The 12,644-nt window shown below is 36.1% G+C and overlaps 1 protein-coding gene and 1 pseudogene across 1 annotated transcript; both read right to left on the reverse strand.

Annotated features, from left to right (window-relative positions):
• Window positions 1-245: 245 nt before the first annotated feature.
• LOC110738683 lies at window positions 246-6,020 on the reverse strand (annotated as a pseudogene).
• Window positions 6,021-9,815: 3,795 nt separating this feature from the next.
• LOC110738580 (disease resistance protein RGA2-like) lies at window positions 9,816-12,044 on the reverse strand. The gene is made up of 2 exons (XM_021918976.1): window positions 10,521-12,044; window positions 9,816-9,971 (listed from the first exon to the last, which is right to left on the reverse strand). The coding sequence occupies exons 1-2, from the start codon at window positions 12,042-12,044 to the stop codon at window positions 9,816-9,818; spliced, it is 1,680 nt and encodes a 559-aa protein (XP_021774668.1).
• Window positions 12,045-12,644: the final 600 nt, after the last annotated feature.

Consider the following 12,644-nt stretch of genomic DNA (forward strand, 5'->3'; position numbering starts at 1 on the left):
GGCCATTTTTGCAGTTTGTAAAACTACTTGAAAATTTTTGTTCTGAAAAATCAGATTTTAAGAGGGTATTTGAAATCCATGTCTTTTACCTTTCAAGTTAGTATCCTCATTAAGAAACAAAAGTTCCACTATCATAGCCAGGAATATAGGGGAAGGTTACCCTTTGTTAAACAAATAAAAATGGAAAACCTTCATTCAACAAAGAGAATGGAAGACTTTCTCAACAAAGAGAATAGAAGACTCACTTTTACAGTGCAAATGAAGAATTGGCTTCCATGGGCACCAGGACCAGCATTTGCCATGCTCAACACACAAAGTCCAACATGTTTCACTGCAAAAAATAAAATAAAATTAAATTAAAAAAAATTAGATTACAAATTCATAGATACAAAACTTACAGCAGTATAATTTACAAATGGGGATGGAGAGCAATCTCACACCAAGTAACAAATTACTATCTCAAGTTCTCAACCCACTTTGAGCAAATCAACTGAATAATTGTATCAAATATTCATTATTCCCTTTGTGCTACACTTACACTTAAAGTTTTCATCTTTAGATTTGGCACCATAGATAATTATTCCTCCAGAAAGAAGCAGGATTATGCACTCAGTCACTTAATGTTACTGATCCTGAAACAAAGCCACCAAGGTAGTAAAAAGACGGGGATAAACATTTCCTTTAGTGAAGTCTCCTCCTGGAATCATGAATTCTTTATATGCAGTGAAAGTGGCTCTCCTTGTAACCATAGCCTTTCTCACCTGTTAATTAAAAAAAATATATATCAGGCATCAACAATTAAGATAGCCTAATCATCATTTGTTGCTAGGATTAAATATCAGAAGAACAATCTTACTTCCAGAATTATAAAGTCTTGTTAAAAATAAGAAAGGAAAAGAATTTTCTGTAAGTAAAGTTCAAGAATGGTCTTCCTCCTGTTTTGTTGTAAATTTTATTTTGGATGAATTTCTATCCAACAATCTGTTTCTTTTAAACATGGTTGAACTACAACCTTAGTGCCATAAGCCCCACAGCAAAAAAATTTGAAACTGTTTTACTTGGATTAAAACACTCTTCAAATTTTTTTCAATACACCAAATTATCCTGAAAAAAGTTCAGAAAAGGTTCTTTCACTTAGTTAAGAAGGTAATCTTCATCACATTACATCTTAGACCAGACTACAGCAGATAAACATAGCAGAAAGATAGGAATCACATGATGTGGGACAAAATAACAGACATAAAATTTACCTGTGCACAGGGCACGGAAGTTCTCTGCAGTTTTTAGGACCACATCTCCAAACAAACCCATAACAATTCTTGCCGCTGGCTGTCCACCAATGTATACATCAAAGAAGACTTTTGTCTGTCACTTTTGCCTGCACGTCTTGAATCTGATCATAAAGTAATTTTATATCACAAATCTTAAGTAAAGGACCATGAAAGAAAATTTAAGCTGCATATCAATTAGAGTTACATAAAGTAATTATATAAAGCACAAAGTTATGAAAGGATTGATGCAGAAAATTAATGTCTGGAATATAAAATATAATTTTTGGCCAACAACACTCACAACTTCACAAGTCACAAACCTATCTCAATGGAAGCTATTTAAACAAAATTTCCAAATTTTAAAGACATTACTCTTTCCCAAACTATTAGAGCTACCTACTGGGAAAGAGGGTATATTGAAAAAGACAGTAAAAATAAATAGTTAAGTTACCTTGACTCGTTGAGTAGTACACGTATGTTGATGATGGTAGACTTCATTCATATTCCAGATTTGGAATGTGGCTTACATTGGGCCAGTCTTCCCCGTCGGGATTCCGGCATCTATCCCTGAGCTCAGGGCTGGGGTTTATTAATCTAAGTGTAGTGAGGGAGGTGAGTTGTCGCATTGCTTCTGGCAATGATTTCAATTTTTTGCAGTCTTTAATTTGAAGAAGTTGCAGAAACTTAAGGGAGGTGATCCATTCCCCTAAGTCCTCCAAGTTAGTGCAAGAATCAAGAATGAGGGATTGAAGAGACGTCAAGTACTGAATCCCCTTTGGCAACATTACCTCCTCTAAGCAAAAAATTATTTCAAATGAAGAAAGAGAGTGAAGAGATTTCCAGGATATGTCTTTTAAATTCATTGTTGATAATTCGAGGGATTTTAGGTTGGTGAGATGCTCCATTCCCAGATTCTCCAATCCCCTGCAATCTTCAAGATCAAGTTTTTCAACAGAAGAGGCACAGCCTTGAAACCCCTCCCTAATTGTTCCCAAATTTTCAATGTTAATCAACTGCATATAAACAACGCTTCCCGCAAACTCCTTAAATGAGGAATTGGATACGCATGAATTTTGTATATACAACCTCTCCAAAGTGTTTGGATTGCTTTTAACACCACCGCCTCCTTTCTTACAAAATTTCAGTGACTCATTGACTTCGCAAAGAATAAGTTCTTTTACATGTGGACATGGAGGAATGTATGTCAATCTCTTGCAATACCGAATATCCAACATACAGAGCCGTGGAAATGATGGAATGTAAACAGTTTCCTTCTCCATCCATCTTATGTCTCTCCACCATCCCTTTAATTTTGGCATTTCATGTAGCTCTAAATTCTCAAGAGAAGGGAAGAAATTCACTGATGGAGATGGTGCATCACCCTCTATGTACTCTAAATTCTTACATGTCCCAAGTTTAATATCTTTGAGATGACAAAGCTGACTCAGTGATGATGGCAGATATTGCAACTCATCACAACAAACCAAGTTGATACTCACAAGCCCAGACGCCAAACTTGGCAATTTTGCACCACCATAACAATACATGTATAACTCGCTAAATTGATGGTTAGAGAATAGGCACTCCAGCACTGACTCTTGAAATTCTACATTAACTGCTTCAACACGACACGTCAGCTGTAAAGACTTTAGTTTGACAGCCATACAATCCCGACTTTGCATACAGTCTATTTTTTCATAAAGGATAACGCCGAGTTTACCTCTGAGGTTATTGATGAGTGCTTTCAAGTCTATGAGCTTTCCTTTTTTTATCTTGCTTCAGTTCATCATCATCCCTAACCACTATAAACATCGGTAGTATGTTAAGATATGTTAATTTACCCATCCCTGCTGGCATATAAGTCAAGCTGTCACATCCATATATATCCAACACCCTAAGATTTACTACTCTACTTGTGTCCTTAGGCAACTCCTTTAGACTGCTACAATTACACAATTTCAAGGTTTCCAGATTGTAAAGATTGGTGATTGATTGAGGAAGCATCTCCAAATAAGTATTATCTGACAGATCAAGGTACCTCAAGTGTAATAATTTACCAAGTGTGTCTGGTATGTTTCTAGTCCTAAAAGAATTATACAAATCCAATGCCCTCAAACGACTACACTTGGAAATAATTGCGTCCACAACAATCAACGGAATATTATAGTCATTATTCAAAAGGGAACGCAGTGTCTTACTTGGACTATTACTTGAACTTAACCAGTTAGCCAGATGTTCATTATTAATATCCTCAATAAAAATATGACTAACTTTCCCTTCAACTTCATGTGAACTAGAAGCGGTTAATGTCAAGGACTCCTTCCCAGCTACTTTTCGAGCAAGGTCATGTATGAGATCATGCATTTTGACGGACTCAACTCCAGATTCATTATGCTAAACGTCTTGGAAAAAACACCTATGCAGTAAAACTGAAAAATATCTTTCACCTACATCTTCCATGTTCTCTGTTTTAGAACTTGGAACAAGATATCCTTGGGCCATCCAAAGCCTAATTAGCATTTCTTTTTCAATGCGATAGTCCTCAGGAAAGACTGAATAATAGCTAAAGCAACATTTTAGCTCAGGAGCAAGATGATAATAGCTAAACATCAATGTTGGCATAATGCCGTCCACACCATCGGCACCATTATACATAATAGCCAAATCAATTCTTTTCAAAGACTGCCAAGTTGATATATCTTGATTACGTAACAAACTGGCTATGACCCTTATGGAGAGAGGCACATTTGCACACTTTCTAACAATATCTCTACCTATCTCAACTAGACTAGAAATGACTTTGTCTTCCCTTTGTCCAAGAGATATTTCCTTAAACAATTCCCAAGATTCCTCTTCAGAGAGACCTTCTAACTCATATATTAGATAATTCCCAATAGCTCTTGCCACCTTTTGGCTGCGGCTGGTCACCAAGATTCTACTTCCCTTACCACCTAAATTCAAGAAGTCTCTCAACTCATCCCATTCTCTACCGTTCTCAGACCATACATCATCTAAAACAAGGAAAAATTTATTCCCTTCAATCTTTTGTCGAAAATTTTTGTGCAGGCCCTCAAATCCTAGCTCCTCATTCACCCCAAGCATCTTACCTAGGGTATATTTCGTGTCAAAATTTACAGACACACAAACCCAGTACATATTTCCTTGAAATGCCTCTTTAATCCGAAGATCATTAAACACAAATTGGGCAAGAGTTGTTTTCCCTAACCCTCCAATCCCCACAATAGTTACAAAAGAATTATTCATCTCCGAGTCATCCTTTAACAACAAATCCACAATGGCCTCTGTGTCATCATCTCTCCCAATTATACTCTCTTTATACACATAAGAACAAGTTTCCTTTTTACTCTTGCCAGGCTTATACAACTCACTAAACCCAAAGTTACTATGGTTTTCAGCTAAGCTATCCAAATTTACCCTAAGCTTCTTAATCTCTCGAGACATATTAACAGCAAATATCAGTTGATTTTTAGGAGAGAAGAAACAACGTACCTTCTTGGAGATTTTAGTACCAGGCTTGTTAGCGATAGTATTAAATTCATCCAACAGATCATCCGCATCATAGACAGAATACTTAAGATTCTCGACCCAGTTTTGGACTTCATTGCTGAGCTCTTGGCACTTGGAGTCTGCATCCATGAGGAAAGTCTTGATGGTTTTGACAGTGTCGAGCAACTTCTAAAGTTCAGATTCATACTTATAGATGGAGCATAGCTTTCGCACTTCTGCACACTGCAGTGTTGTGAACAATGTCTGAGCAGCAGCGAGTGCCAATGCTACATCCATTTGTAGGTAAGACAGAATAAGCAGTGAAAAGGCTGAAACCTTTTTTTTTTTTTTTTTTTGAGGAATGAAAAGTCTGAAACTATAACAAGTATGATGTTAATTCTTTTTGGTTACCGAGAGATGCGAGCTGTACTATCGTCTTTATACAACGAGTGAGCCTTAGCTAAGTCAATTGCATCGCTTCATAAGATGCTGATTTTGTACAAATGATACAATATTTTAATCTACATTCACATGCAGTCTAATTAAAAATGTTCTTATATTTCCCAATAAAAAAAAAATGTACCCTTTAATCACTTCAAAAGATGCTTGACAACTCCATTTGTTCCCTTTAATTACTTCATAATATGCTTAATGACTCCGCACAATATGTCACGATACATTCACATGCAATCTCTATTCCACCAAAAAAATAATACCCTTGAAAACTTTAAATAGTACTCCCTCCGGCCTTTGTTCCTAAAGAAGGCTATGTTTGATTAGGTGATTTTACGCAATTATTAAATAAACTAAAATAGTGGAAACTGGAAAGCTATGATTAGATTTCACATATACGAACTTACAAGTATTATTATGACATTAATTTCAAGTTAGAAATAAGAAAAATTCATTAAAAACCATCTTATAAAAGACAAATTTTGTGAAAAAAAACCATATCATAAAAAATAAAAATAAAATAAAATAAAAAAATGTCAAAGCACACCTGATTTAAAATTTTTTCTATATATTCCAATCACTTCCCGGATTCCGACCTTTGACTGCATTTCCCCGGTGTCACACCCACCATCTGCTAATTTTTCCCCATTTTCCTCTAATCTTTCCTCTATCTGCTTCGCATCGCTTCGTTTACTCCTACCTGCAACTCGTCTGCCATCGATTCTTGGAGGTTGAATTCCACAGAACAATTTTTGTTCCTTCTTGGTGAATTAACAAGAGTTATCCTACCTAACAATACACCTCGTAATCAATTATACATTGCAAAAACACAAACCCTAAATTTCGCATACTACAAATTCGAATAATAAGGAAAGCCTAATCAACTTCATAATTCGAATTCGTTTGTATACAAACCCTAATTTTCGAAAACCTTTAATTGCTTGTTCAAACTTTACAAAATAAAGAAATTCGTATAAAAACTTGCCTGAATTGCGTCTGGCGTTTGCGTTAATTGCAATTTTGATGTGCGAGATTTGAGCTTCAATGGTGAAGTTGAAGTCGCTGTGTGCTTCAATTGGGGTGGATAAAGAGATGCGAAGCAGAGAAAGGAAAGAATGGAGGGAAATGCAGTCAAAGGTTGGAATCGGGGAGTAATTGGAATTTACCAAAATTATGAGATGGTTTTTAATGTTACGAAATATTTGTGGATATCCATTATCCTCATTTGTATCATTCCGGAACAATCTAAATCTAGGGTTTATATTCTTATCCAATCAAATCCTAATATATTGTATGTATATATACACCTTATCATATGGAATAAGATGAACAGATTAATTCTCTCTCAATCTCTCATCTTTTCCCCTTATTTTACAACACGTTATCAGCACCAAAACTCTAATTATTATCTTGTTATGTCGCATCTTGGGAAGAATTTAAAAGGTGATTAATCTTGATCATGGGTTTTGATCTTTTAATAATGAAATCACACATTTCAAAAATGTCATATCATTCCCAATCTTCATTAATTAATTTGGGTCTAGTACAAGTAGTCTCACGGTATTAATAATTTGGAATGTTAATGGTAGTGTCGCTTTATTTAATTACAAAGAACTCTCGTATTATTTTTTGGTTGCATTGGTTTGTTTATCTTGAATATTGCTATTCAATTATTATCAAACTCTTAATAAGTCAATGTGACTACTGACATCTCAACCTGAAGATTGAGCATATATGAAAGTTAGTGAGAATTACTATTTGCAAGAGAACTATCATGTCAATTATGAATATTCTAAAGAATATCAACGGAATGCTTGTGCATGAAACTATTTTATTATGGTCTAGAAGAACCATGATAAATGTATATAATTACATGTGTTATATTATAATTCATATGAAATTGAAGAATACATTAATGATATCAAGTTTTATCATCATATTATTATTAATGAAGTTTGATCTATCAAATAATGATCATCAATTTCTATCATTAACGACTTCCAGAAGAAGTCATAATTGTATCAGTTTATTTTTTTTAAAAATCAACTACAAAACAGATCGAGATTCGAAAAATAATATTAGAGATAAACGCATGTACGGTGAAATGAAGACACTTCACATGTTCACGTGAAGACTTGAAGAATTGAAGATGCAACTTCAATTTTAGAGAATTGAAGATCAACTAATGATATTTTACTTACTACATATGAGAAGATATCCAAAGATACTGGATTCATCGTTGCGGCACTAGAAGATCTCAAGTTATGTATTCATCAGGGGGAGAAAATACGCGCTGCACTCTTTTTCCCTTGACAATGGTTTTGTCCCAAATTGGGTTTTCCTGGTAAGATTTTTAATGAGGCAGCATCTCGAGCGTATTACGAAGAATGATGTACTCTTTTTCCTTCACTATGTTTTTATCCCATAGGGTTTTTCGTAGTAAGGTTTTAATGAGGCACAATCTTCGATAATGGACATCCAAGGGGGAGTGTTATGAAATATTTGTGGATATCCATTATCCTCATTTGTAACATTCCGGAACAATCTAGATCTAGGGTTTATATTCTTATCCAATTAAACCCTAATATATTGTATGTATATATACACCTTATCATATGGAATAAGATGAACATATTAATTCTCTCTCAATCTCTCATCTTTCCCCCTTATTTTACAACATTTAACAATTTTTTTCGTCTTTTATAGGTATAAAATGGGCTCGGGCGTTGGACAAGATAGCTAAAAATAAAATATAAACATTAATTACATTAGCCAATTTGAGTTGTAATTTTGATGATTGTCGTATTTGGCTTGAAGAGTATCCGTTGGAGATACATGAGGCTATTGGTAAAGGCAAGCTGTTTTGATGGAGTAATAGTATATGTGTGTTTGCTTTGTGTCAAAAAAAGAATTACACTAGTCTACGCGTGATTTTGCATGTATTTTCAAATTAATACCGTTTTATGAACTATTTTATAAAGGCTTATCAAATGCCCCAAAAGCCTTAACTCTTTAGTGGTTGCTAAGTGTAAGGGACTAAAAGCACACATATATCAAAGTTTAGAACCGTGTTTTACCTTATCATTTGCTACTAATAATCCCCCATGGTCGCCATGGACCATAATCTACTTAGGAGTAGAAAGAATGGACAAGGGATCCCTTTATCCCCTGTAAGATGGAAACTATGAAGTAAAACCAATCCTGCAAAAATTGACGGGAATTTTGTTTTTCTATGTTCTAAAGTAAAACACAGCCTCTATTCAAAATTGGAAAAATTGCCCGCAATAATCCGACCTTTTGGCCGTCCGCTGAAAATAATTCCACCTATGGATTATTTTTAAATAATCCCACCTTTATACTCACTCCGCTATGAATGGTCCCAACCGGTCAGGTAACCTGTTATATCAAGTTACTTGACACATGGCGGCCTGTGATTGGTCTAAAAATAAAAATAAAATAAAAAAAAATTTTAACAAAAAATTAATATTTTTTAATAGAAAAAAAAAAAAAAAACCCACCCCAGCACCGCCTGAATCCCCACCTCCGCGGCTCCGGTCACCAGAACCCACCCCAGCGCCGACATCGGGGTCCAACCCCAACCCACTCTAGCGCGGCTCCAACCCCCGACTCCAGCCCCAACCCAAACCCAACCCCAGCACGACTCCAATCCCACCGCAGCGCCGACAACCTCCTTCCCCCTCCCCCGAACCACCAACCCACTCCAGCGCGACTCCAACCCCAGCACCGACTCCAAACCCAACACCTTGCAAACTCTCTAAAACCCTCCCTTTGCCCTTTTCCGGCTACCTCCCTTCCCCACGCCCCAATTTTGACCATCATCCTCTTCCCATGCCTCGATTTATGGTTGTGGTGGATTAGTGGCGATGGAAAGGGGTAGGGAGGGTCGGAGTACGGCGCGCGGGGGTCTTCGGTGTGGCTGGCTTCTCCGGGCCTCGTCTGGTAGGGGCGGCGAGGTGGCTGTGGTGGCTAGGGTCGCTGTGAGGCAATGTGGTGGCTGGTTTAATTTTTTTTTTAATTTTTTTAATTTTAAATTGTTAATTAATGTTAATTAAATGTTAATTATTAATCAATTCTTAAAATCAAAGTTAAAATTAAAACTTATTTTTTGACCAATCACGTTGTGACACGTGTAAATAAAACTTAAAAAAAAAAAAATTACCTACTCAACCGGTTACAGGTCACTTGGGACCATTGAGAGCGGATTAGCTAAAAAGGTCGGATTATTTAAAAATAATCCAAAGGTGGGATTATTTTAGGCGGACGGCCTAAAGGTGGGATTATTTCGGGCAATTTTTCCTTCAAAATTAGGCAATTGAAATAAGCATAAATCAGTGAATCACAGTATCACACACCATATATATAATCTTTATTAACTGAGCTTCAGTCTGTTTAAAAAACTTAAGCATTTCTAGTTTTTTTACAGCTGACAGCCTTCATAGAGAGTACAATACAAACATCTCCATACCAAAAAGTACTATTGCCTAAACAATAAACGTTGAAGCCTCTTAAGTAAAAGACTCGATCAGTAGACGGAATCACTCAGAGGTGGTCTTTATAAAACTATTAAGCCTCCAGTGGAAGCTCTCCACAGTTGATAATTCTGCATGGCTTGTGAGGACAATCTGATCTGCTTGTTTCTGTGGATTTAAGCTTTCGAACAACATCCATCCCATCAATAACATGTCCAAATACAACATGGCGGTTGTCCAGCCATGGGGTCTGCAAAAACGTGAATGCAAAGGAATCACAAATCTGGATAATGCTTTCACTTTGATCCTTAAGGTATCAGCCTAATATGAAATGACTTTGCCAGTGTAGAAATGACTTGACTTTCATTTTTGGCTAAGAACACTGGTTGAGCAGCAGCTCAAAAGCTAGTTTTACAGACAATTGAAAAGCCATTTACAAAACACATTATTGGCCACTTTACAACATTAATAAGCTAAATAGACGGAAAAAGAGGGTAAAATAAAAAAAACATAATTCAGAGATACGAAACTTTCAGAAGTCATAATTTACACATGGAGGTGGAGCAATATCTCACGAAGTAACAAAATACCATCTCAACACACTTTAAGCAAATTAACTTAATAATTAACTTAATAAGCATAAATCCAATGCCCTTAAACGACTACACTTGGAAATACTCATCAGAATATTATCATTAATATTTAAAAAGGTACGCAGTGTCTTACTTGAACTATTACTTGAACTTAACCAGTTAGTCAGATGTTCATTATTAATATCATCAATAAACATATGACGAACTTTCCCTTCAACTTCATGTGACCTAGAAGCAGACGATGTCAAAGTTTCCTTTCCAGCTACTTTCCGAGCAAGGTCATGTATGAGATCATGCATTTTGACTGACTCAACTCCACCATATACATTATGCAGAACGTCTTGGAAAAAACACCTTTGCAATAAAACTGAAAAATATCTTTCACCTACATCTTCCATGTTCTCTGTTTTAGAACTTGGAACAAGATATCCTTGGGCCATCCAAAGACTAATTAGCATTTCTTTTTCAATGCGGTAGTCCTCAGGAAAGACTGAACAAAAGCTAAAGCAACATTTTAGCTCAGGAGCAAGATGATAATAGCTAAACATCAATGTTGGAATAATGCTGTCCACACCATCGGCACCATCATACATGTTAGCCAAATCAATACTTTTCAAAGACTGCCAAGTTGCTATATCTTGATTACGCAACAAACTGGCTATGACCCTTAAGGAGAGAGGCACATTTGCACACTTTCTAACAATATCTTTACCGATCTCAAGTAGACTAGTAACGACTTTGTCTTCCCTTTGTCCAAGAGATATTTCCTTGAACAATTCCCAAGATTCCTCTTCAGAGAGACCTTTTAACTCATACATTGCATAACTCCCATTCCCAATAGCTCTTGCCACCCTTTGGCTGCGGCTAGTCACCAAGATTCTACTTCCCTTACCACCTAAATTCAAGAAGTCTCTCAACTCATCCCATTCTCTACCATTCTCAGACCATACATCATCTAAAACAAGGAGAAATTTATTCCCTTCAATCTGTTCTTGGAATTTTTTGTGCAGGCCCTCAAATCCTAGCTCCTCATTCACCCCAAGCATCTTACCTAAGATATATTTCGTGTCAAAATTTACAGACACACAAAGCCAGTACATATTTCCATGAAATGCCTCTCTAATCCGAAGATCATTAAACACGAGTTGGGCAAGAGTTGTTTTCCCTAATCCTCCAATCCCCACAATAGTCACAAAAGAAATCTTCGTCTCCGAGTCATCTTGTAACAAGAGATCCACAATAACCTCCTTGTCATCATCTCTCCCAATTATACTCTCTTTATACACATAAGAACAAGTTTCCTTTTTAAACTTGATAGGCTTATACAACTCACTAAACCCAAAGTTACTATGGTTTTCAGCTAAGCTATCCAACTTTACCCTAAGCTTCTTAATCTCTCGAGACATATTAACAGCAAATAACAGTTGATTTTTAGGAGAGAAGAAACGGCGTACCTTCTTGGAGATTTTAGTACCAGGCTTGTGAGCGATGGTATTAAATTCATCCAACAGATCATCCGCATCATAGACAGCATTCTTAAGATTCTCGACCCAGTTTTGGCCTTCATTGCAGAGCTCTTGGCACTTGGAGTCGGCATCCATGAGGAAAGTCTTGATGGTTTTGACAGTGTCAAGCAACTTCAGAAGTTCAGATTCATATTTATAGATGGAGCATAGCTTTCGCACTTCTGCACACTGCAGTGTTGCGAACAATGCCAAAGCGACATCCATTTGTAGGTAAGACAGAAACAGAATAAGCAGTGAAAAGGATGAAACTACAACAAGAATGATGTTAATTCTTTTTTGTTTGTGAGAAATGCGAGCCTTAGCTTAGTCAATTGCATCACTTCAATCATAAGATGAAGATCAACGACTTTGTACAAATGATACAGTATTTTACCCTACATTCACATGCTGTTTAATTAAAATTTTATATTTCCCAAAAATTAAAAAAATGTAACCTTCAATCACTTCAAAAGATGCTTGACAACTCCATTTGTTCCCATTAATAACTTCATAATATGCACAATATTTTACTCAACATTCCACAGAAGCATTTAACACCAGCCATCCTAACTGACAATACAACTCGTAATCAATTATACATAGCAAGACACAAACCCTAAATTTCGCATACAACAAATCAATTCAATTGGTGTACTAAAATTTTGAATTAATAAGGAAAGCCTAATCAACTTCATAATTCGAATTCGTTTGTATACAAACCCTAATTTTCGAAAACAGTAGGTCACGTGTCTTGCACGTGTGAGTCAATGCCGAAGCAGTCAAATGTCGGAATCGAAGAGTGGTGGGTATTTTTTAAAAAAAAAT

This window comes from Chenopodium quinoa, unplaced genomic scaffold, assembly GCF_001683475.1.
Source record: "Chenopodium quinoa cultivar QQ74 unplaced genomic scaffold, ASM168347v1, whole genome shotgun sequence".
Taxonomy (NCBI): domain Eukaryota; kingdom Viridiplantae; phylum Streptophyta; class Magnoliopsida; order Caryophyllales; family Amaranthaceae; genus Chenopodium; species Chenopodium quinoa.